Below are 24,489 nucleotides of genomic sequence, written 5' to 3' on the forward strand. Positions count from 1 at the left end.
TGGAGATGTGGCTCAGTGGTTGAGTGCCCCCAAGTTCAAACCCCAGTGTCCCCCCTACCACAAAAAAAGTGGTTTTTTCGAAGTGTTAAAGCTCACAGCCTTCCAAATAAACCTACAGATTTAACCTCCAAGTCTTGCTAATCTTCCCAGGGTGACCTTCTCTGTGAGAAGGCTCACCATGGTGCGTTTTGTCCTCGGGTGCTACAGGTGCTTTCCTCCTCCCCCTCCACACTCAATGGTTCATGGCCACCATTCCTGGGGGGCACAGGGGGAGAGCCAAGGTGACTGCACGTCCAGTCCTCTCCACTACCTTCAGCGCTCTCCTGCTGTGGAGCTGTTCTCACAAGGGGCAAACATCCGGTGGCACATCTCCTTCTCTCTGTCCGTGTAGTCCCTGTAATAGCTGTACAGAGAATACAGAGTTTGTAAGAGGTGACCCCTGGTGGCTGGAATTCTCTGCTCAGGACAGAAACGCTGAAAACTCAACAGGCCTTAAATTGAACCAGGGGTGGGTGCAAGTGAGGCTGGAGGGGCTGGGTCACAGCCTGTCTAGAAGCCTTGGACACAAAGCCACCACTTGAAAAGATGGCAGCCATGAAGGCTGCAGCCACTCCACATGGGGATCCGGGCCAAGTCCTGCCACGCGCCCCCTCACACTCAGCGCTTCCAGCTTATCTTGAGATTTTCTGCTAAGGAACTGTCAGGGTCCAAAACTTCCACATCTAACAAGAGAGGATATTTTTTTGCTTCAGAAAGTCAATTTCTGGAAGGTCTTAAAAGGCCTAAAATACAACAATTTAATCCAAATATAAGAGATGTATACACCTCAGACTCAATGCCAAGAAAGGTTTGAGTAGCTGGGTTGACTATTGAACGTTAAGAGGAGTAGAGAATCTGACCAACGCAGAGGAACAGGAATATACCTTAGAAAACAGCTACTGTCTTACTAGGTGACTTCATTTATCAGAGAATATTTTTGAAGTTTTCTCCAAAATGAACCCACAACTTCCAGACTCAGAAAAATTATGTTGCCAAAAGCCAGGTAAGAATCAGACCTGATAGACTCATTTCTGATCCCACTGAATAGTCTGTTGAGAACAGTGGGTGAGTTTCAGGCGGTGTGGGCAGTTAGTCTAAAGCATGGGACACATCAAGGATTATACTGGTTGCTGGCACAGGGTCACATGCCTGTAATCCTGGTGACTTGGGAGGTTGAGGCAGGAGGATTACAAGTTTGAGACCAGCATTAGCAATGTAGTGACACCCTGTCCCAGAATAGGTTACATACCACCAGGGTTCAATCCCCAGTCCCAGAGAAAAAATTATTCTGCCCCATATTTCTAGGGGGTGCTTATCTGCAAGGTGGGGCACAGGAAGGTAAGAAATGATGATGTCATATTTGGCAGTTGGTCCTCCTTCCCACCAGGGAATGCTGGTGTAGGGCACTGAGCACTTCAGAAAACCAGCTCTAGATGGGGCTGCCTCCCAAATGGTCACCAGCCAGTCCTCCACCCAGGTGCTGGACCAGAAAGGTAGCTCCATCTCACTCCACCTATGGTCACATTCCTGCTGACAGAGTCTCACCTGGCCAGTTTCTTCAGCTCGTTATTAATGTCATGGTTGAAGGGCTGTTCCTTCTGGGCTCGCACTAGAAAATCCCGGGCCTGCTGGTACTCGGTCAGGAGGAGGCAAGCCTGTGGGACAGCACAGAGCTTTCAGAGCGCACTTGGGAAGGGGGGCTCCCGGCAGCGACTGAGCTGAGCACGCTGCTCCTTCTCTTGGCATTTGTCCCCAGCTCACCTGTCCACACCTGAAGAGGGCCTTGGCATTCTTTTGGTCAATGATCAGAGCCTGCTCTCCGTAGCGCAGGGCCATGGTGGGACGGTCTAGCTTCAGGTAGGCAAAGGACAGGTTAAGGAGAACAAGGAGCTTGGCTGCCTCCACCAGGTGCTGCTCTTCAGGGGGAGCCAGGCGCCGGTGGAGAAGTAACAAGGCCTGCAGGGGGAGGAGGAGCATCTCACACACTAGAACCCAGAAGCTAAAAACAGGAGCTAGGCAAGGTTGCAGGACACAGAGGTCCATGAGTAAAAGTCAGGAAATTCTAACAGAAACAGCAGCTCAAACTTCTGGATGAGCAGGGCGGGCAGCACAGGTCCTCTACTCTCGTCCAACTTGAGTAAGGAAGTTGTGCCACCAAGAGCAGAGGCCAGGAGAGGGGCAACAGCTGGGTGTCAGTGGCCAACCCGCAGCTCAGAGCCCAAGGAGCAGGGAACTGATGGAACTGGAAGCAGAGCTTTCGAGGGGACAGAAATGGAGCCGAGAAAGGGCGGATGGGGCCTTCTTGCTTCCTATCCATCCAGGTGGCTACCACCTCAGGAATCAGGTCGTCTATTTTCTGAAGAAATGGAACAAAAGAGGCTCTTGATCCAGGAACAGGACGGAGCTGGGACAGGTGTGATGTGGGTGACAGGTGGCTGATGGACAGGACAGTCAACAGTAGATGGTGAGGCTCTGACCTGCTCCCCTGCTCACTCCCACTTGCAGCACTGTGGCTAGGCGCACACACGTGCCAGGCAGAAGCTGTGGCACTTTATGCACATTAGGTGTGAAGCTGCCACTGGCCAGACTGCAATGTGCCCCGCCAGGCCCTGGAGTCCATCAGCTTCCAGATGCTTCTTTCAAATCTCAGCAGCCACTCAAGGACAGCCTCTAGGGATAGGAGCCCTCTGGCAGCCATCCTCCCTCCTTCCACAGCAGCAGATCCTCTGCTGGAACACCACAGAGTGCATCTGCTGGCCTTCCCTTCGGCCAGGGACGGCCAGGAGAGTTCGGGAAAAGATGTGAAAGGAAGATAGAGAACCAAGCAACAAAGAGGCGAGTTCAGGGACACAGAGGGGAGGCTGCAGAAGAACTGGACGGAGGATAAGAAACCTCTCAGCTCAGCAAGAGGCAACAGTTATACACCCTTAACAACACAAACCCAATGCCAACTTTGAAAATGATAACATCATCAGGAGACCAACAGCGAGGACTACGGCCTCAACTTCTGTATTGAGAAGCCAACGTCAGAAGGCAAGAGATCATTCACCAGCGCAGACCATGGAGAAGGCAGCACAGAGTGTCACCAGGGAAGCTTCAGAGGTCAGGCTCGGGAGGAGGGGCTGCCTGAAGTAGGTGGCTCAAGGAGCTTCCAAGTAACAGCACCTGCATCGACCTCTCCACAAGGCTGCCTGGACCTTCCAAGTCCACCTCACACTCTAAAGTGCCAGCATGTGAGTGTACCCCTCACTGGGGTACACTCACATATGCCTGATGTGGCAGATTTTGCCTAATATCTACTTCCCCACATTTGACACTGCCAACTCATTCCATGCAACAACATGCTAATTAAAAAACATTTTGGGGGGCTCGAGATGTGGCTCAAGTGGTAGCACGCTCGCCTGGCATGCACGAGGGACTGGGTTCCATCCTCAGTACCACATAAAAAAATAAAGATATTGTGTCCACCTAAAACTACTAAATATTAAAAAAAGAAAAAACATTTTGGGCCGGGGGCGTAGCTCAGTGTTAGAACATCTGCCTAGCATGCACGAGGCCCTGAATTCCATCCCTATCACTGCAGTTTCCCAGTTCCCATACAGAGGGTCTATGTAACATGGGTCTGGCCAGAGAGATATTTTTTAAAATATATTTTCAGTTATAGACGGACACAATACCTTTATTTTATTTGTTTATTTTTTATGTGGTACTGAGGATAGCACCCAGTGCCTCACAGGTGTTAGGCAAGTGCTCCACCACTGAGCCACAATCCCAACCCCAGAGGTATATTTTCACTGTATTTATTATTTTTGTGTGCAGTACTGGCGGTTGAACCCAGGGGCGCTTTATCATGGAGTTACTGCCCATTGTGAATCTTGTGAATCTTCTGCCTTAGGCTTCTGAGTGGCTGGGATTATAGGTGTGTGCCACCAAACCAGGCAGGCAGTGAGACAGAAGTCTTGGGGAGATTTCTGGAATACTTTAAAAAATATTTTTCATTTTTTTAGTTGCAGTTGGTCACAATACCTTTGTTTTATTTCTTTATTTTTATGTGGTGCTGAGGATCAAACCCAGGGCCTCGTGCGTGCTAGGTGAGTGCTCTACCACTGACCACAACCCCAACCCCTGGAATAAATACTCTTAAGGTAAATACACACCATACTCTCCTCCCCTCCCTTCTTACAATCACCATGACCATGTGACCTAAAGACTGAGTGACCTTCTTAAGAGGAAAAAGACAACCAAGACATTCCAGGGTGGGTAAGCACACAGAGGAGGGTGGGCAAGGACACGGAGGCGGCTGGCACCCTGAGGCCATGTGACTGCTACATCAGCCTTGCACTGCCTCCTTCACAATTCCCTTATATAAAAATTAAGTTTCCAGCTTTCAAAGTACTGTTTTTCAGGATTCTGTTACTTTCCACTGGATGCAAATCCTTCATAGCCTAGGCTCAGTATGCCAACGAACAGGGTCAGAATGCCTAGACTGTCTTGTTTGCCTCAGAGACTGGGGTACAGTTTGGCACATGAAAAGTGCTCCTACTGTTTGTTGAATGAATGATGCAGAAAAGGTTGCAGAAGCCAGGTGGGAGGATGGCAAATTGGGAAGGAGATTTTTAAAAATTAATTGACTTTGGTTTTTTTAGACAGTGGGATCAAATATTTTCAACTTCTAAATAAAGTATACCCACAGGTAAGTGCAAAAATAAGTGGACAGTTATATAACAAATCTTCATGACCTAACGACACCCATGTGCCAGAGGGAGACCAAAACACACAACATCACCCATCTCCCAGTCAATAACCCCAGGCACGAGGACTTTCTTCAAGACTTTTCTTAACAGCTGCTCACAAAGAGCAGGGAAAGATACACGTTTTTATGCTTTTTAAGCAATGAAGTTTTCGAGATTTACGTTTAACTTTCAAAGCATCCTTACCCGTTTATACCTCATTTTGGCATCATAGAAGCGATTTTGGCGGAAAAGGTAATTGCCAAACTCCCTTTCAGTTGTTGCCACTTTGAGTACCTTCTGAAGAGGAAATTGGTCTTGCTGCTCCTGAGGATCAAAGAAAAGAATCTCCAGTAAGGAAATCAAAAGCCACAATGCTACAATACAAGTGCATTGCAGCTGGGACCACGGAAACTGTGAACCCTGTTTACTCCTCCATGTGCACAGAAGTCATCCCAACAGAGGCTGCGAGAGGTTACTATCACCACTGACCAATTTTCCAGGCTAGAGTCAGAGGGAAACCGCAGCAGGTGACCTCGAGACACTCACTGAGGCAACAGCATCCACAGCCTTAAGAACCGACGGAGCTCACCCAGCACGGACTTGGGCTCATAGCAGCACCTATCCAGCAAGCTTCACCAGCTCCTGGTTTGCTCAGAGCTCTGGTGGTCTTTGTTGTCATGATCCCAAGTGTCAGAATCACCCACAGAAACCAGGAGTGGTGGCACAAGCCTATAATCCCAGCGACTTAGGAAGCTAAGGCAGGAGGTAAGCAAGTTCAAGGCCAGTCTTGACAACTTAGAGACATCCTATCTCGAAGTAAAAAATAAAAAGGGGTAGGGATGTGGCTTAGTAGTAGAGCACCCCTCCCCCCAGAGTTCAATCCCCGGTGCACATGTGCATGCGCACACAAACACACACCCAAAATCACCTGCAAAGCCTCTTCTCTGGGCCTCCCCAGAGATCCTACATCACTACCCTGAGGTGGGTCCTAGGCACCTTCAAAAACTTATACTCTGTGGAAGATGAGAAAAAGTGAAATTCTTACTTGGAGTTCTGACAGTTTACAGAGATTCCATATCATATGGAAACGCAAAACCTGGGAAGGACATCTAAGGGCATATATGCAGTGTGCCACATGGTAAAGACATTGCGTATGATTGCTTACAGGACCTAAGCCCAGCATCTACCAGAAGAGGTAAACAGAAGGCTACGGGATAAGGTCAAGACTTAAGTTACATTGGGCGCAGTGGTGCATGCCTGTAATCCCAGTGGCTCAGGAGGCTGAGGCAGAAGGAGTTCAAAACCAGCCTCAGGAAAAAAAAACAAGTCACTAAACAACTCAGTGAGACTCTGTTGTAAATAAAAAACAAAGTTGGACTGGGGATGTGGCTCAGTGGTCCAATGCCCCTTAGTTCAATCCCTGGTACTTAAAAAAAAAAAAAAAAAAGATAAGTTACCAGGACAGTGACCACTCATCCCAGCTCACGCCTGATGTTCGGGGTATCCTGCCCAGTTACCAGTGCCTTTCACTCTCCAGTGCCCTAAACAGGATCATAAATTATAGTCACCTTAGTTATGAGCTACCAATGCCTGACTCGCTGGAAAACAAAACAGTGTTGAAAAACTGTTCCCTGTCTTTTAAGGAAAAGCAGGCAAAGGGTGAATGAGTGATCAGCTCAACCTGTGAACCCACAGCCATATCTTGGCCCCGCACATTTATCTCAGAAAGACAAGACTAGGAGGTGAAGTCCTCTTCCACCACTGCCACAGTCTGGTTGGGCACAATTCACGAGCCACTTAGCACAAACGAACTTTATTTTTAGAACACACGCTGCACCACACGAGCTCTTCAGGAATTCCCTCAGAGCCCAACTGCCAACACCGGCTTCCCACAAGCCTCTCAACCCCCCACTCCTCCTGCTCTTCAGGCCCATTGGCTGGGTCGCGTGGGCGGAGCCAAAAGAGTCCCCCCCAAGGAGCAGCTCCATGGTCTGAAAGGGTGTGGGAGCGAACAGCCCAGTGAGCCTCACGGCAGAGGAGCCAATCAGCTGGAAGTTTGCTGGGGCCGCTTGGGCTGTGGCTCTCAACACACCACCACCATGCAGGAAGCCTGGGGGAATCTGGACTCCCAAAATCAAGGGCAGCAGGCTAGCTACCAGGACCACCCAAACAAACTCATCCCTGTTCCGGAAAGTGTTGGCACCTGTACTCAAGAACTTACAGCTGAAAGGGCACAAAACTTGTCTGACTCAGCTGAGTCCAGGAAGTCAAGCAGCTCAATCTCGAACAGGACAGTAGTGTTGGGGGGAATCAGGGGAGGACAGCCCAGCGTTCCATAGGCATAGGTTGGTTTGAACAGAAACCTGGCCAGCTCCCCTCTCCGCATGCTCAGAAGACCCAGTTCCATACCCCAAAGGGTAATGTCTGAAAGAAGGGACAGAGAACTCACTTCAAGCTCACCCATCATCCTGTTCAAAACCATCATCTCTTCCCCCTTCCAAGTCCATACCCCAAGCCTTCTGCATGGTGGTCCCAGCTGCTGGTCAGCCTTGCTTCCTGTGTCCCTCCCATTCCCAAACTCCAGCTTCTCCTCACTCAGCAGTATTCTGGCATCTGTTTCCATCTGGCTCCTCCTTCCTGCTGTGTCTGCCTCCTCACCCCATGTTCAGCTTCTACCCCTAACTTACTCAAACTTAAGAGCTAATTTTGAATGCCCTCTTCCATGAATCCTTCTGTGATCCTCCCAGCTGAAACTACTCATGCCTTCATCAACCGCACCCACAATACTGCGCATACCTCCCAGACCCTCAGCCAGTACGACCTAATTGTCTTAATGCACATCAATCTCTGCCACACGGAAGTTCTTAATGGCAGTAATGTCCTCATTATCTGAGTACAAACTTTTATTTATTTATTTTGGTACATGTGGTGGCAAGCAAGCATCCGATGGACGTTTATTTAACAAATGAACAAGAATAAATGCCCAATGGGTAAGTGGGTAGGTTAAGATTCAAAGATAATCTCGCCAGGTAAGCCACCACCCAGGGAGCCGGGTCTTCAGGGGAAATTGGAAACAGAACATGGCTGGTTCACTAAAATGCAGCCTTAGAAAAACCAACTGTAAGAACCTGGGCTTTGGACAGTTTCCCATTCCTAAAACCTTGTGCGCCTTCTTTTCCTGCTCCCAGTTTGAACTTACCTTCTCCAAGTTTCATTAGCCGCGGAGTTTTCCTGAAACAATTAGAATCGAAAGGCTTGTCCATGTGCTCCAAATATCCAGAATATTTCACTAGGACAGAAGAGAGTGGTGAGGAAAACCCGCAAGACACCCTCACCAGCATGACCCTGAGTGTGCAGAGTTACTCCACGGGAACACAGGACTCCGTGAGCTGTAGCTGCCCGAGACCCCAAGCCACAGGGGACTTTTGGCGTTGTGGACGCGGCTCTTGGGCCTCGAGGCTTGAGAGCTCCACTCTTGCGCCTTGGCGCGCTCCGCGTTCAGGGCGGCATCACGCAGAGGGCACATGGCATCCTTCACGGTCCCCTTAGAGAGCGCACTCAAAAATTAATAAATTAAAAACAACAACAAAACAAACACGTGGCCTCCTTCTCTCCAAAGGAAATTCAGTCCGAGAACACAGGACAGCCCTGCCCCCCGTACCTAGCACCGAGGCGTCAGGTGTCACCAGGTCCCCGGTGCCCTCTCGGATGACGTCCTTCAGCACACCCCGGTCTCCGGTAATGTCCAGCATCCTCTGACTCAGGCGCTGGTAGGGCGACTGGGAGAGTGAGAGAGGCAGACCTCAGAGCCCCCAGGCCACCCTAGACCCCGATGCAGCGTCCTAGGCCCTACCTGGCCAGGGGCGTCGTCCCCTTCCAGGCCTCCTGGGTTCCGGGCGCTGCCCCCCATGTCCGCGCCGCCAGCCCTACGCACCGCGCGAGCCCTCAGCCCGCCCCAGGCTGCCCGCTGGCCGGGGCTCCAAGGTTCCGGAGGTTCCGAGGGCGGCCCACCGCCCCCTCGTACCCGGCAGGCCTCTCCCGACGGCGGCGTTCCGTTCCGGGGCCACGAGAAGGTGCTCATCGCCCGGGGCCAACCGCCGCCAACGGCCTGCACGCGGCGGGAACCTCACGGGCCAACGGCGGAGCACGTGCAGGGGACGCGCGAGGGCCTGGAGGGAGGGTGACAGCCGCGCAAAGCATGACGGGCGCACGATAAGGGCGCGCGCGGGGGCGTGGGGCACGTGATAGGCGCGCAGAGCACGACGGGCGCACGATAAGGGCGCGCGGGGCGTGGGGCACGTGATGGAGAGCGCGGAACACCACGGGGCACGTGACAGGGACTCGCGAGGACTTGGTAGGAATGTGACAGCGCGCGCGCGCGCGCGGAGCATGGGGGGCGTGGTGGGCGGCCCAGAGCTTGGCGGGGGCACCTGGCGCGACTGGGCACAGCCCAGAGGAGTAGGTTATGGGGACGCGGTGGGGCATGTGTCGGGCCGCAGGGAAGAACTCGGTGGACCACTTAGTGCAGGTGGGTGGCGGCACACGTGGGGGAGCACCGGCAACAGGATGGAGGACGCGACTGGGAGCCTGGGTGGTGTACATGGCCAGGGCTGGCTGGGGAGGGCGCTCCAGAAATATGGCCTCATGTTCTGGAGAAATTCAGGTCCTGGCCAAGACTAAGGGAGTACCCCCGGTTCTTGGCGGGGGGGGGCCGGGGGGGGGCGGGTGAGGGGTGGTGATAATTTCTCATGCTGTCTCAGAGTCCTCGAAATCTCTTTCGCGGCACAAAGGAAGGATGGACCCTTGATCTGATCCCTCATTCCTTGGGTCCTTTCCCTCTTGCCTTCTTTATCCCAGGAGTTGGGAGAAACGTGAACAAAGCCTTTGTCCCCTTGTTCCCTCCTACTGCCCTTTGGGGAATAACTACTCCAAAAGTGGCTGTAAAAGTCTTTTCGCTTACCATCGCATTCTCATCCTGCGGTTTCTTTTCAATCCTTTTTAATACCACTTTCACCCAGACCCGGCCAGCAAGGAAAACAAAAACAAAAAACATGCTCTTGTGGCCAGATGCATCAGACATCTCTTGGCTGAGTAGTTGAGTTTGGTCTCCTTGAGCTGAGATCCAGGTGTTAGGAAGATTGCATTATTTACTGGACACCCAGGGAAGAGTTCACCTGCAAGTTCCTTCACATAGTTGGCAGAATCCAGATCCCTAAGCTTCTGGATTTGAGGTCTGTCTCCTTGTTGACTGTCAGCCAGGGGCTACCCTTAACTGCTAGAATCCTCCCTTCAGTCCCAGCATGTGTGTGGCTTTTCTTCAGAAGCAGCAACTGTGCAGCCACTTCTTACAATGGTTGGACTCTTGCCTCTTTTTCTTATGCATCTCTCTCTTGACTTCAGCCGTTCAAAGTTCTCTTCTGTTAAAGGCTGATGTAATTAGACTGGGCCCAGGTTATAGACCTGATTTACCTCTGCAGGTGGTTCCTTTTGCCATAGACTGTAACATTCACAGACTACAGGAATCAGAGCTTGGGTATCTTGGGGCTGTACTGCCTCCCACAGTTTCCCGGGCACCATACCCTCCTGGGTCTCCTTCTGCTTCACTGGCCCTTCTCAGTCTCTTCTTCTTCCTGACCTCTAACTATTAGCAATGTCAGGCCAGTCCTTGGACTCCTGGCCATCCCATTCTATTTTTTCAATCTCTGAGGGATTCCAACATCCCCATGGATTTTTTTTTTTTTTAAGAGAGTGAGAGAGAGAGAATTTTTAAATTTATTTTTTAGTTATCGGTGGACACACATCCTTGTTTTGTATGTGGTGCTGAGGATCGAACCCAGGCCGCACGCATGCCAGGCAAGCACGCTACCGCTTGAGCCACATCCCCAGCCCCCCCCCCCATGGATTTTAACATATGATGTTCCTAACCATATCTACCCAGCCAGAAGAGGGCCTCTTCCGAACTCCAGAGTTCCAGGATTGTTTCCAGTGGCCTGTTTCAGTGACAGAAGTGTGAGGTCAAAGTGTGATCCCCACACTGGCAGCATCGGTGTTGCCAGGAAACTTTTTGGAAATGCACATTTTTAGTCCCATCTGGGTACTCCTGAAACACCCTCTGGGGGCGGGACCCAGCAATCTGTTTTAACAAGGCTGCATGTGATTCCGTTGTTGGCCAGCTGTCTGCAGACCACTGAGCTACTTAGGCATCTGACCCCAGATTTCCCCGTCTCCTCTTTTTTTTTTTTTTTCTTTTCCTTTTTGTACTGGGGATTGAACCCAGGGGATGCTCTATCACGAAGCTACTCCCCAGCCCTTACTTTTGAGACTGGGTCTCATTAAGTTGCTGAGGCTTCAAACTTGTGATTCTCCTGCCTCAGCCACCCAATCATTAGACTTAGAAGTGTGCCCCACCGTGTCCAGCTTGCTCTACATCCGATGTTGTTATCAGCCAATGACATCACCATCCATCCACCAGGTGCTCAAGGCCCTGTGATCCAGTATCTTGTGTGGCAGCCACCATGCTGTTTTGAAAGTATAAATCAGTACGAAAGTAAACATCTCGGCCAGGCACGACGGCACACACCTGTAATCCCAGTGGCTCGGGATTGAGGCAGGAGGATCACCAGTTCAAAGCCAATCTCAGCAATTTAGCAAGGCCCTTAGCAACTCAATGAGACCCTTTCTCTAATAAAATATAAAAATAAGGGACTGGGATGTGGCTCAGTGGTTAAGCCCCCCTGGGTTCAACCCCCAGAGCGCCCCCCCCAAAAAAAGCACCATGCAGCTCTGTGAGGCCTTGTCTCTTAAAAAAATAAAAAATAGGCCTGGGGATGTGACGCAGGGGTCAAGTGCCCCTGAGTTCAATCCCTGGCACTCACAAAATAAAACCAAAATCTATCCAATAGCTCCCACTGCCCTTAATGTGAAATCCAAACCTTTGCCCTGACCCTTCCTACTGGCTCCTCTGACCTCATTTCCTGAGGTTCCTTCTGCCTTATGCTTTTGCTACCCAGGTTCCCTCTATCATGTGTCTCACAAATACCAAGCTCTTTGTGGCCTCAGGGCCTTTGCACTTTCTAACCCATTGCCTGGATTGCACTCCTGCAGCCTCTCAGGCGGCTGGCTTCTTTTTATTCTTCACCTTGTTGTGGGAGGCTGTGAACTTGAGCTGGGCACCAGCCCTAGGCATAAGACCAAACCAATGTTGAATTTAGTCATAGTAACAAGTTTTGGTTGGTTGTAGGAGGTGCTGCAGCCAATTTTAATTAATAAAGCTGTGTACAGATTTAACTTGATAAGCTGTGACGAGGTGAGTAGCCCGTTCTAAGTCTCACTTCTGTTATCCCATAAATGCTGTCAGGTGACATTGGTGGTTGGAGTTCCCAGAACCTGCTCTGAGAGACGCTGGGTTCACAAATTGTTTTTAGTTTGGTTTGCTCCGGTGAATTCTACTAAGGTTAATTGGCCTAAGGAATTTTCCTTTCAACAAGTTCAACTGTCCCCTCTTCAAAGACACCGCCCTGCCTCTTTCTAAAATAGTCCTTCACACAAGTGCCTCTTCATTCCCTGTGTTCACCACTGTTTACTTCCTGCGTGGCATTTAGCTCCTAGATGGTGTGTTTATGACCCTATAGCCCCCTGCCCTCTGGATGAGACACTCCAGAAGGTCTTGCTTTCTGCTAAATCCTGAATTCCCGGATCAGCGTTTGATACATCACAGGTGCTCAACAAATATTTGTTGAGTTAAATAAAATGAGCCTTCTCCTGCCTGTACCAGGCCTTGGTCTTGCTGGTCAGGGGGAGACCCCACCCCACTGGCAAACCTGGAGCTCAGACCTTGTTGAGACTGAGTCTGTTCTTCCTGTCTTTTCCAATTAACATTCCTCCATACCCACGTAATACATATGGTAACCATAATTTTCATTAACTGCATCATAGAATATCAGTTTCTGCCGGCATGGTGGCTCATGTCTGGAATCCCAGCCACTTGGGAAGCTGAGGCAGGAGGATCTCAAGTTCAAGACCAGCCTGGGCAACTTAGTGAGACCCTGTTGCAAAATAAAAAAACTGGGATGTAGCTCAGTGATAGAATGTCCTTGGGCTCAATTCCCAGTACCAAAAAAAAAAAAAAAAAAAAAAAATCACTGAGCTTCTAAAACCTTGGAAGGCCTCACATTTTGTAGGTTCATAATTGAGCGATATTGAAAGAATCAGATGTAAAATACCACAATACTGTGTGACTCTGTCTATGAAATTCAGAAACGGGCCCCAAGAGGATATGTACAAGTCAGGATGGGGTTGTCCTTGTTCAGGTGCTGGCCAGGAGGAGACATAGGGAGCCCCTGGGTACTGGGAATGGTCACCTTGATCTTCCGAGTAAACGTATGTGTGCGTTAGGATTTATAGATTTTATTAAATTACACCTCACTTTAAAAATCTAAGCAAATTAAAACACTTTCAAAAGGCTATGAAAGGGAGATTCAGAAAGCAGCCGGTCACAGCGTGTGTCTGTCCCTGTTTGGGGTTGGTGGGTGTGGAGGTGCGCCCTCCTCCATCTCCGCTCCTCCCGGCTCCTGGCCAATGCAGTACCTGAAAGCTGAGGTTATCGGAGTGGCCGGCAGAGGCTGCCTCCCCAGTCTCGTGATGTGACCCAGTTTCCACCTGATTCTGAGTGACCTTGGAGACATTGGGACAACATTTCCCAGTATTGCTGGGAAAGGGGAGGAGGGGAGGAGGGCAGGGGCAGAGACCAGGCAGGGGAGCAGGTGTCCAGCTGTGTCCCCGGGGCTCTGGGGAGAAGAGAGCCGTGATCAGCCGCTGCTGCTGGCGTGAGGTCCTCATGGAAAGCCCGGTGGCCGGTGAGAAAGCAGGTGGGCAGTGTTGGGCCCTCTGTGGTCTGCGGCATGCTCTGCTTTTCCCCTGTGCTGGTCACTCTTCTTGGGGGCGTGGATATGAGGTGGGGACAGAGTCCTTCTAGGTCCCCAGCTCTTAGGAACAGTGCTGTTGTGAGACCAGGCGGTCTGCTCTCGAATTGTCTGAGGGCGCCCATTATACATGCAGCTTTCTGGGTACCCTGGAGACCCCTGAAACGGAATCCCTGGACCTGGGGCTCCAGAACCTCTAGTGTAACTCAGCTTTCTTACCAGCAAATTTCAGAATTGACCCAAGGGGTGGGAGGGAGCTTAGTTTGCTTTGCCATCCGGTTCTAGTCCAGGTACATGGAACCCGGCAGGACAGCCCCTCCCGTTTTACTCAAATCTCAGTGGAGACGACGAACCTGTCTCTCCAAGTGACCTTTTTGGTTCAAGCCCCTGTTTCATATGTGAAATGGAGGCCTGAGGTGCTAGTGGATCAGCCTGGAATGCAGGACTGGCGCCCCTCTAAGAGCCCAGCAGCCTGTGGGGTCAGTGGCACTGGGAGGCGGAGGGCGAGTGGAGCGTGGCTGCTGTGTTTCAGCCCGGGCAGCGTGCGTGGCGTGGCAGGTGAGTGTGCCCGCACTGCAGGACCAGCTCCAGTGTCCCATCTGCTTGGAGGTCTTCAAGGAGCCCCTGGTGCTGCAGTGCGGCCATTCCTACTGCCAGGGCTGCCTGCTGTCCCTGTCCCAGCACCTGGCCTCAGAGCTGCGCTGCCCCGTGTGCCGCCAGGCGGTGGATGGCAGCAGCTCCCCCCTCAACGTCTCCCTCGCTCGGGTCATCGAAGCCCTGCGGCTCCCAGGGAACCCGGAGCCCACCGTCTGCCCCCACCACCGAAACCCACTCAGCCTCTTCTGCGAGAAGGACCAGGAGCTCATCTGTGGCCTCTGTGGCCTGTTGGGCTCCCACCAGCATCACCGGGTCACACCCGTCTCCACTGTCTACAGCCGCATGAAGGTACGAGGAGAAGCTGCTGGGGTGGTGGGGAGCAGGGGACTGAGGAGCCCCGCTCCTGTGCTCGCTGGTGCCACCACCTGGCAAGGTTAGGACGTAGTCCCCTGAAGCTCTGCCCTGGGGATCCCAGCCCCCAGCTGCCACGTGCAGCCCATTTCTCCGCTTCTCCTCTGCGCCCTGGTTTGTTTCTAGAGTGTTCTGCTTGCATGCCCAGGTGTGTGCAGGCAGAGACTGTTTCCTCCCTGGTGTGTACCGTGCCTGGCATGTGACGGATGCTCATGGTGTGTTTATTGAATCTGAATTCCGGCCCTGGTGGACCCTCTCCTGGATTTGCAGACCGTCTTTGAGATGAGTAATGACAGTAGCATCTTGGGTCACTATGTTGGTCAGAGGCAGTTCCCTTTGCCCAGCTCCCTCGCTCCTTAGAGGGATTCTCTTGTATTTAGGACTGAGAATCAGGAGAGAAGGGGGCTACCCAAGGTCACATAGCTTGTAAACTGTGAGTCTAGGACCAAACCGAGGTCAGGTTTCCCCCAGGAACTGGGGCCCCACTCATGCTGGGCAAGTGCCCTGCCCCCAACCCCACTCCCAGCCCAGGCCTTCATTCCAGTGCTGGTAGACTAAGAATGGGCAGGAAGGAGGGCTCTTGGCACAGCGGCTGGCAGTGGAGGGGAAGATGGCAAGATGTGGGAGTGACGGGGTGGGCAGACGCCTGAGGGCTGCCGGGGATCCAGGTTGGCTGCTCCGAGCAGCGTGTCTTTGCTCCTTCAATCCTGGAAGACAAATGGGAAACGTGTCCAGGACTGGTCAGGTGTCTGCCAGCCCCTTCTGCCCCCTCATGTTGACTGGTCACAAGTCCACCTACTTGTGCTTGGAGCTGCGCTGGCCTCTCCGGGAGCCCATCGGGGTCTGCGGAGAGCTCTGTGGTTTCGAGGCCGTCGCTTCCTGAAGGAGGTGCACTGCTGACCTGAGACCAGTACCACAAGGACAGGCAGAGGAGGAGGGAACATCCCAGGCAGGAGGATGCATCCAGAGGGCCAGGAGGTGTGCCCGGGGCTCCCCAGAGGCCACAGAAGTCATTCCATAGAGCTGGAGGGGGCGTGAGGGGGTGGCGGTGGGGGGGGCCTGGAGAGTGGCCTGGAGTCTCTTCAGAGGCTGTGGTGGGTGGCCCTGGGGTTTGAAGCAGGGTGTTGACAAGGCCAGACACCTGCAGCTGGAGGGCAGATGGGAGTGTGAGGCTGAGGAACAGGAGGACGTGGGGGCAGCTGGCAGTGTGGGTATGGCAGGAGGGCATCTGGGAGGCCAGAAGGACGAGGCCTGAGGCCTGGGTGGGTGGGGGAGGAGTTGAGCTGGACCCAGCTTCTTCTCTCCTCTGGCACAGGGGAGTCAGAGCTCAGGGCGGTGACGTGCTGGGGTGACAGATGTGCAGTGGTCCACATCTGGGTGGCAACTGCAGCCACTGAGGAGGAGAAGGCCAAGCCAGGAGAGACTGAAGAGGGAGTGCCCAGCGCACACCTGGGCTTAAGAGTCAGGGAGAAAGCACGAGGGCCCTGAGGAGGTGACAGGAGTAGGTGGGAGGCTGAGTGTGGCCTGGGGAGGAGGAGGTCAGCATTGGGGGTGGAGGGCCTCCGGTGAGATGGCCTGGGGTCCCTGCAGCCTGGGGGTGGGAATTGTTGAGGTCAACAGAGCAAGCATGGGTGTGGGGAAGGAAATGGCTGGGTGGGGGTCCTCCCTGGCCAGGGTGGCCCAGCTCAGCTCCAGGTGTGGGTGTGGGATCTTCCACTCCCAAGACTCCTCCTGCAGCACAGGTGCAACCTGGTGGCGCCCACCCGACCCCTTCAGGTGTTCTGTTTCTCCTGCTTTTGATCCTTGCAGTTACTGATTTGCCTTGTGTCCTCCCCCTCTGGCCCAGTCTCTCTGCCTCAGGAGGGTGACCACTGGACTGCCTTCTCACACAACCAAGAACTCTGTGGACTTGTCATCCAGAGCAAGGACACTATCTGAGCACCACACACTTGCTTCATTCTTACTTGTGCTTGGGAATGATGGAAGCCAAAGGCCCTGTGTGGCCCCTGGGCACAGACCAGGATCCAGACAGTGGTGCAGGGTTCCTGGTTGGCACCACAGGGAATGAGCCAGTGCAGCCCAGAAGAGTGTGTGTTAGCCCCAAATCTAGGCTGGCCCAAGGCTGCTGGGATGATTCTGGAGCCCACAGGGTGTGGGAGTCCCCAGGTTCAACCTCGGCCACTCGAGCACCATTGGCCCTAGAGGTGGTCTCACTGGGGCCAGCCTCTTTATGACAACTCTTGATCCAGGGCTACTTCTGGACATGCCGGTGACCAGGAACTTACTGGTAGTTCCCCAGCAGGCAGCGTTTAGTGCAAGGAGCGTTGGCTTTGGGTTGGCCCTCGACGCTCTCAGATGGGGTACAGGGACTTTGGGTAGCTGTACTGTCTCAGAGAGAAGCTTCGGGTCACAGTGAGGAGTGCCGTTGGATCTTTTCCACCGGGGTAGTTCCTGCTGCTGCTGCGGAGTGTTCTTGAATACTCTTACCTATTTAGGGGTCAAGGTGCCTGGCTAGCCCTGGTCCTGGTGCCAAAACCTTGGCCTTGTCCCTGATGCCAGTCCAATAATGAGGACATGGTTTTGAGGAAAAGGAAAAAGGTTTATTGCTTTTCTAGCAAAGGAGAAGCAAGGGGACTCCTGTCCCAAAGGCTGTGATTCTTGCCCAGCATGGGAACAGGGAGTTTTTTTTTTTTTTTTTTTTTTTTTTTTTTTTTTTTAAGAGAGAGAGAAATTTTTTAATATTTGTTTTTCAGTTTTCTGTGGGCACAACATCTTTATTTTATTTTTATGTTGTGCTGAGGATTGAACCCAGCGCCCCTGCGCATGCCAGGCGAGCGCGCTACCACTTGAGCCATATCCCCAGCCCAAGAGGTGGTTCAAAGGTCCCGTCAGGCCATGGCCCACCCCACCTCATTGCCTGGTCCCCCTGCAGGCACTTTCTTTACTGCCCAGCAGCACTTCTCACTGCACCCACAGTCCACACTCCCCTGGGGCTGTTCCCACTGGAGGGGCCTCTGCCTGCAGCTGGAGTCCCTGGGTACCTCCTCCCTGCAACCCAGCTGGAGGGAGCTAGTCCACCTCCCATCTACAACATTTTTAAAGAGGTGGTTTTTTAAAGAGGTGGTTCAAAGAAAATGAGATTAGGGAGGAGAGATCAGAGAGAAGATCAGGGAGAAGAAGGTCAGGGAGAAGTTTGGGAAAAAGAAAAAAAAAACATGTAAGTTAAAAAGTGATAAGAGATAGTCAAAGCATCCAGTGAGCCCCTGTTCCGGCCCCACTGGGAACGCTGGTGGTCATTGGTCCTCCCAGGAAGAGAGCCCCTGGGCGAGGCAAGGAGCAGGGAGGGTGGTGGCCAGCTGCTCACAGGCCTGGGCTCCTTGTCTCCAGGAGGAGCTCGCCACCCTCCTCTCTGACCTGAAGCAAGAGCAGAAGAAGGTGGATGAACACACTGCCAAACTGGTGAACAACAGGACCCGCATCCTTGTGAGTGACCTCTCCCTTGTCCTGGCCTGGGACCAGGCTCCTCTTCTGCAGAGCCAGTCTTCTCTTTTTGGGTGTGTGTGTGTGTGTGTGTGTGTGTGTGCTGGGGATTGAACCCAGGGGGCTCTACCACTGATCTACATGCTTTTTTAAAAAAATATTTTTTAGTTGTTAATGGACCTTTATTTTTTACATTTATTTTTATGTGGTGCTGAGGATAGAACCCAGTGCCTCACACATGCTAGGCAAGCGCTCTACCACTGAGCCACAACCCCAGCCCCATACATCTCTTTTCTTGAGATAGGGTCTCACTAAGTTCAGTGACTTAAGGCTTTGCCAAACTGCTGAGCTGGCCTCCAACCTGTAATCCTCCTGCCTCAGCCTCCTGAGTTGCTGGAATGACAAGGCTTTTTTTTTTTTTTTTTTTTAACTCAGGGCCTCATGCATGCCAGGCAAGTGTTCTACCACTGAGCCACACCCCAGTGAGCCCAGTTTAATTCTTTGTCCTTTACAGAAACCCATACCTGCCACACAAACTCAAGTTCAAAGCATTCCAGGGTGGGGTGGGAAAAGTGCAAATCCTTCTGGAGGAATTCTGCCCAGTTGTCAGGCCTGGCTCCAAGTTGTCTTTCATCCTCTATGTCCTTGGGGCTGAGATAACCCAGGGCTTGAGTCCTCTGAGATAAACTATCCAAAGCTTGGCATGCCTCTCCTGTCCCCTGATGCTTGACCTTGACAGTCTGTCATTGTGCCCTCCCAGTAGCTAGGAGCAGAGGCCTGGAGAGGCCAGGAGCCTTGGCTCTGATTTACCTAAACTATGGGCCTTTGGGGCTGGGGGTGGAGCAGGGGCAGGAGGGCAGAGGCAATCTCCCGCTTCCTTGCCCTTAAGAGGAGTACCCTCGCTGGTGGGAGAGCGCAGGGTCCATTTTCTCATGTGGACCCTGTGGTAAAGTTGTGTGTACACGTAATGATTAAAACAGGCAGAAGTAGGCCAGGGTGACCTCAGTAGGGGGGCGCTGGCCTGGTATGCGGGAGGCCCTTGGCTACACCCAGAACCCCAAGAACAGGTGGGAGTGGAGCCCTGTATTTGAAATGGGAGACGGGGGTCCCCTCAGCAGCTGCTCTCCCCATCAGCCACCTCTAGGGGTCCCCGGCACACCGTGAACTACCTGGCAGGGGTCAACCCACGTGGCCTCCAAGGCTGGCCCCAGTTGGGAAGGCCCAGGAAGGTCCTGGGGATACTGAGCCAGCTAAGCCAGGCTGCTGAGCTGCGACTCCTCTCCCTGTGACCTCTTCTCCCTGTCCCAGAATGAGTCGGATGTCTTCAGCTGGGTGATCCGCAGTGAGTTCCAGGAGCTGCACCACCTGGTGGACGAGGAGAAGGCCCGCTGCCTGGAGGGGGTAGAGGGCCACACACGTGGCCTAGTGGCCTCCCTTGACATGCAGCTGGAGCAGGTCCGGGGTGCGCGTGAGCGGCTGGCCCAGGCGGAGCGTGTGCTGGAGCAGCTGGGCAGCGAGAGCCACCATGAGTTCATCCGGGTGAGTGACAGGGAGTGTCCTGAGGCCTCCCCTCCAGGACAGCCTGGCTTGGCTTCTGCATATCCAGCACCTGCCCCTCTTTGTCTTCCAGAAGTACCACTCCGTGGCTTCCAGGTAACCGGGACAGCTGTGGGAGATGTCAGCCAGGGTGTGGTGGCTGCGGGATGGGCGTCTCATCTCCATTGGATCCCTTTCAGTATGACCAGTGTCCCCGTAGGCATCTGCCCACTCTGGCTCTGTCCAAGCCCAGGGGAACTGGGACAGCCCCGTCCTTGCCTTCAGGGATGTTGGAGATGGGAGGTGGACTAGCTCCCTCCAGCTAGGTTGCAGGGAGGAGGTACCCAGGGACTCCAGCTGCAGGCAGAGGCCCCCCCAGTGGGAACAGCCCCAGGGGAGTGTGGACTGTGGGTACAGTGAGAAGTGCTGCTGGGCAGTAAAGAAAGTGCCTGCAGGGGGACCAGGCAATGAGGTGGGGTGGGCCATGGCCTGACGGGACCTTGACCATGAGAAGGGAGTGGATCCGTGTTCTTCGTTCCCATTAGATGAACAGTTCCCACTGTCCTGACTCAATTTCGGGGATCTCCTTGTTTTCTCAAGTTTTTTTTTTTTGGTGGGGGGGTGGGTACTGGGAATTGAACTCGGGCATCAACCACTGAGCCACATCTCCAGCCCTATTTTCTATTTTATTTAGAGACAGGGTCTCACTGAGCTGCTTAGTGCCTCACTGTTGCTAGGCTGGCTTTGAACTTGGGATTCTCCTGTTTTAGCCTTCTGAGCTGCTGGGATCACAGGCTTGTGCCACTCAGCCTGGCTCAAGTTTCCTTAGTCTTAGGGACAGCGAGGCAAGGAGGCAGGGACTTAAATGAAAGACACAGTCTGCCTGGCTCAATTTGGAGCGGGAATCCACTCCAGCTCTTGTGGGTTTCTGGGTCACTTGGTAGACAGGAGGGGTTCTCAGCTATCAGCACACACCAGAAGGGGGGGGGCAGCAGAACAGATCACGTGACCCCAATGATCAGTTTCTGATTGGCAGGTCTGGGGCAGGGCCCGGGACCAGCATTTCCACTAGGTTCCCAGGTGATGCATGTGGCTGGTCCCCATCCCTGCACTCTGAGAACCCTCACTGTGGAGTGTTCCCCCTTGTAGGAAGGAGGCAGGTCCAAGAGGGAATGGTGGGCACTGTGAGGGACTCGCCTGGGGGCTTCCCACACTGGACGGAGGGTAGGCCCATCTTGTGACCTGTTGCTCACAGAGCAGAGCTCCAGCCGGCCCGGCCCCTGGAAGGCTCCTTCAGCCCCATCTCCTTTAAGCCGAGCCTCCACCAGGCCGACATCAAACTGACTGTGTGGAAAAGGCTCTTCCGGAAAGTTCTACCAGGTGAGGCCCTACCCTGTCCTCCCTCGGGACTTCCACCAGGGCTGGCAGCAGTGCACTGATTGCACCTGCGCTCCAAAGAGCTGAGGGACGGTCTGGTGGGGCAGTGGTGAGCGGGAGCCCAGCTCGGCTGGACTCGGCTCTGCGGAGGAGAGCGGCTGAACACATTGTGCAGTCTCCGGATTCAGGGCCCTCATCTGTGAAGAAGGGCTGCCGACCCCACTTGGCTGGGATGCGGAGCGGACGTGGAGGGTGGGGGTGTTAAGGAGTGATGGCTGTTTCTGACAAACAGCTCAGAGTCACTTAATGAATCCTTTTATAAGAGCAGGCTCTTGTGTAGGGACACTCAGTCAGACCGATTTTATCTTTTCAAGGCAAAGACAGGGCTTATGTAAAGGAGGGAAAGCTTGCCGTGGACAGCAGGTGTGGTTGCACACTTGGGGCGGGGGAGCTGATTAGCAGGTCATTAGCAAAAAGATGGGCTGGTGGGGGCTCCTCCTGGAGCCCACTGAGGAGAAGCCCACCGCCTCTTGGTGCTTGCTCCAAGCCTTCCAGGCCCTTCCCACAGCTCCTCTCCTCACCAGACTCCCTGGCTCCCAGCTGCTATCTGGGAGAGGCAGGACAAACACCTGTGCAGTGATCCCGCCCGCTATGGGCCCAGCCTGGGGCGGGCTCAGCTGCTGTCTGGGGAGCTCGGCACCTGCCTGGCCTTCCCTGTGGCTCAACCTCAGGCCTTCTCTGATCTCCCTCCAGCCCCTGAGCCGCTCAAGCTGGACCCTGCCACCGCCCACCCGCTCCTGGAGCTCTCCAAGGGTAACACCGTGGTGCAGTGTGGGCTCCTGGCCCAGCGTCGCGCCAGCCAGCCTGAGCGCTTCGACTACAGCACCTGTGTCCTGGCTAGCCGGGGCTTCTCCTGTGGCCGCCACTACTGGGAGGTGGTGGTGGGCAGCAAGAGCGACTGGCGTCTGGGGGTTATCAAGGGCACAGCCAGCCGCAAGGGCAAGCTGATCAAGTCCCCCGAGCACGGTGTGTGGCTGATAGGCCTGAAGGAGGGCCGGCTGTACGAGGCCTTCGGCTGCCCGCGCGTGCCCCTGCCCGTGGCCGGCCAGCCCCACCGTGTCGGGGTCTACTTGCATTATGAGCATGGAGAGCTCACCTTCTTTGACGCCGACCGCCCGGAGGACCTGCGGCCGCTCTACACCTTCCAGGCAGACTTCCAGGGCAAGCTCTATCCCATCCTGGACCTGCGCTGGCACGAGCGGGGCAGCAACTCCCTCCCCTTGGTGCTGCCCCCACCCAGCGGGCCTGGCCACCTCACCCCGCAGCGGCCCCCCAAGACACAGGGCCGCCCTGCTGCTCCCTGCCCACAGGCCCATCTCGCTGGGCCCTGAGACTGGGTTCCCGCGGTGACCCCCTCGCTTCCTGTAAGATCTTCACTCCTGCATGAAGGTAGAGGGGGTCGTGGCCCTTTCCCTGTCATCCAGGGTTAGCAGGGCCAGCCTGGGAGTCCCTGAGTCCTACTGAGCAGCTGTCCCTCCCATACTTCTCCAGCAGAGGGCGGAACCGCTTCATCATCGGCGGGAACTTAAAGCATCTATTAATGATAATAAATTCTTCTCTCTCTCTTTAAATGGGCTGTATTGGTCATGCGTATTGCCAAGTGCGCAAGTTTTTTTCTTTTTTTTGTTTTGTTTTGTGGGTGCTGTATATTTAACCCAGGGTGATTTACCACTGAGCTACATCCTCAGCCCTTTTTATATTTTTAAGAGAGGGTCTCCCTAAGTTGTTGAAGATGTCCTCAGAACTTTCATTCCTCCTGTCTCAGCCTCTCTAGTTGCTGGAATCATGCCTAAGCAATTCACCTGCAGCCCTGCCTGGTTTGAGTCCACAGGATGTTCCACTCTTCAGCAAACAGCCTTTTATCTGCAGGAGAAATGCAGACCCAAAATGCCAAAAAAAGGAACTTAAGTGACCCCAAAGTGGGGAGACTTTTGTGACACACAGACCAGATCCTAGAACTCGGGGAGATAAGGGTAATCTCCCCTTACCATAGTCTGTGAACAGGTTCCAATTAGAACTGGTCAGGATGGGCCCAAGAGACCTAGTTATCCAGGCACAGTGGGCACTTGAACACACCCCCTGATGTCTTTCGGCTGTGAGAAGTCGACAGGTGGGCCTGGTCATGACTCTGGAAACTTCCTGAGACCCCTGATAAACGAGGGCGGAGGGGGGGGGTGTATCATCTTTCTCCAGAGAGGACCTCTTCTTGAGAATGTCCCCCTTTCCCATCCACTCTAACACACTTGTGCCTGTTACTTAAAGCTACATGTCTGAAATCTTTCTGGTAGGATCGCAAGAACTGGGATGAAGGGGACCTCTGTGGCTGCCTCAGCTGCGCGGCTGACCTCGCTCCGTAACAACCTGAACCTGGAGGGTCCACATCCTAGCTCTGGGGTCATGGTGGGTCCCACTGGAGAGAATATCAGGTTCTCTGAGCCACAGCTACCTGGGACTGCCAGGGCCTTCTCGGCCATTATGTGGAAAATGCCCATTGAAAATGAAGCAGTTGAGTACACATAGAGGAAAATAGGACAATTAACACAGACGTGTAAGCAAACACATTTGATCAGATTTTAATTTGAAAGCTTGTTGGTAACATTTGTGTCCCTAGATCTAGACATGCCTGAAATAAATTACCCCCATCTCTGGGAATTCCTATTTGTCTGAGCAAATAATCATCCTCCCCTTTCTGTTTGCTTTAATTGGCTACAGTTCTGTCCCTTGCAGCCAAAGCAGTCCCGACCAAAGGGGAAGTCCCACTGATACTGAGCAAGAGACCCCAGGCCTCATCCTTTGGGATGGCTGACGGGGAGCTGTGGCCTTTCTCTTCCACATGCAGCAGTAGGCAAGCACCTGCAGAAGCTGCCAATGAGCTCTGGCTCCGTTCGACTTCCATGCCCTCCGCTGCCCACTCTTCTGCAGTAGGGGGTTTGCAATTAGTTGTTCGATATTGGATCTGTTTGTGCTCTTTCACATTGTTATCATGTGCTTCCCCCCAGTGCTAGGGATGGACCCAGGGGTGCTGTACCACTGAGCTGCATCCCGAACTCTGTTTCAGACAGTTTCATTAAATGGCTGAGGCTTTTCTCGAAGTTGTGACCTTGTTAGGTCCTTAGGCCAAAGTAACTCCATTTGAAAATCAGCACCTGCCCACCCAGGCATGACTTCCCAGTAGGTCCACCCCTAAAGAGTGCCTAACTCCTAGGTGATAAACCCAGCCTAAGATTGGGAGCCATCTCCTCACAAAGGCATGAAAAGTTAATTTGGCTTTACTATAAATTACTGCGATTTCTAAACTTGCTTGGAATGCCTGCCCTGCCTTGAACTCACCCATG

General features: G+C 53.3%; 2 protein-coding genes across 2 annotated transcripts; one reads left to right on the forward strand and one right to left on the reverse strand.

Annotated features, from left to right (window-relative positions):
- Nucleotides 1-312: 312 nt before the first annotated feature.
- On the reverse strand, nucleotides 313-8,682 carry Fkbp6 (FKBP prolyl isomerase family member 6 (inactive)). Its single transcript, XM_076840057.2, has 8 exons — nucleotides 8,626-8,682; nucleotides 8,434-8,551; nucleotides 7,972-8,061; nucleotides 6,994-7,196; nucleotides 4,977-5,096; nucleotides 1,801-1,995; nucleotides 1,585-1,694; nucleotides 313-403 (listed from the first exon to the last, which is right to left on the reverse strand). Exons 1-8 carry the CDS (start codon nucleotides 8,680-8,682, stop codon nucleotides 313-315), a joined length of 984 nt encoding a protein of 327 aa, XP_076696172.2.
- A 479-nt stretch (nucleotides 8,683-9,161) lies between these two features.
- Nucleotides 9,162-22,485, forward strand: LOC143384876 (E3 ubiquitin-protein ligase TRIM50). Its single transcript, XM_076840058.2, has 7 exons — nucleotides 9,162-9,300; nucleotides 14,226-14,638; nucleotides 18,089-18,184; nucleotides 19,490-19,720; nucleotides 19,812-19,834; nucleotides 20,973-21,097; nucleotides 21,848-22,485. Exons 1-7 carry the CDS (start codon nucleotides 9,162-9,164, stop codon nucleotides 22,483-22,485), a joined length of 1,665 nt encoding a protein of 554 aa, XP_076696173.1.
- Nucleotides 22,486-24,489: the final 2,004 nt, after the last annotated feature.

This window comes from Callospermophilus lateralis, chromosome 19, assembly GCF_048772815.1.
Source record: "Callospermophilus lateralis isolate mCalLat2 chromosome 19, mCalLat2.hap1, whole genome shotgun sequence".
Classification (NCBI taxonomy): domain Eukaryota; kingdom Metazoa; phylum Chordata; class Mammalia; order Rodentia; family Sciuridae; genus Callospermophilus; species Callospermophilus lateralis.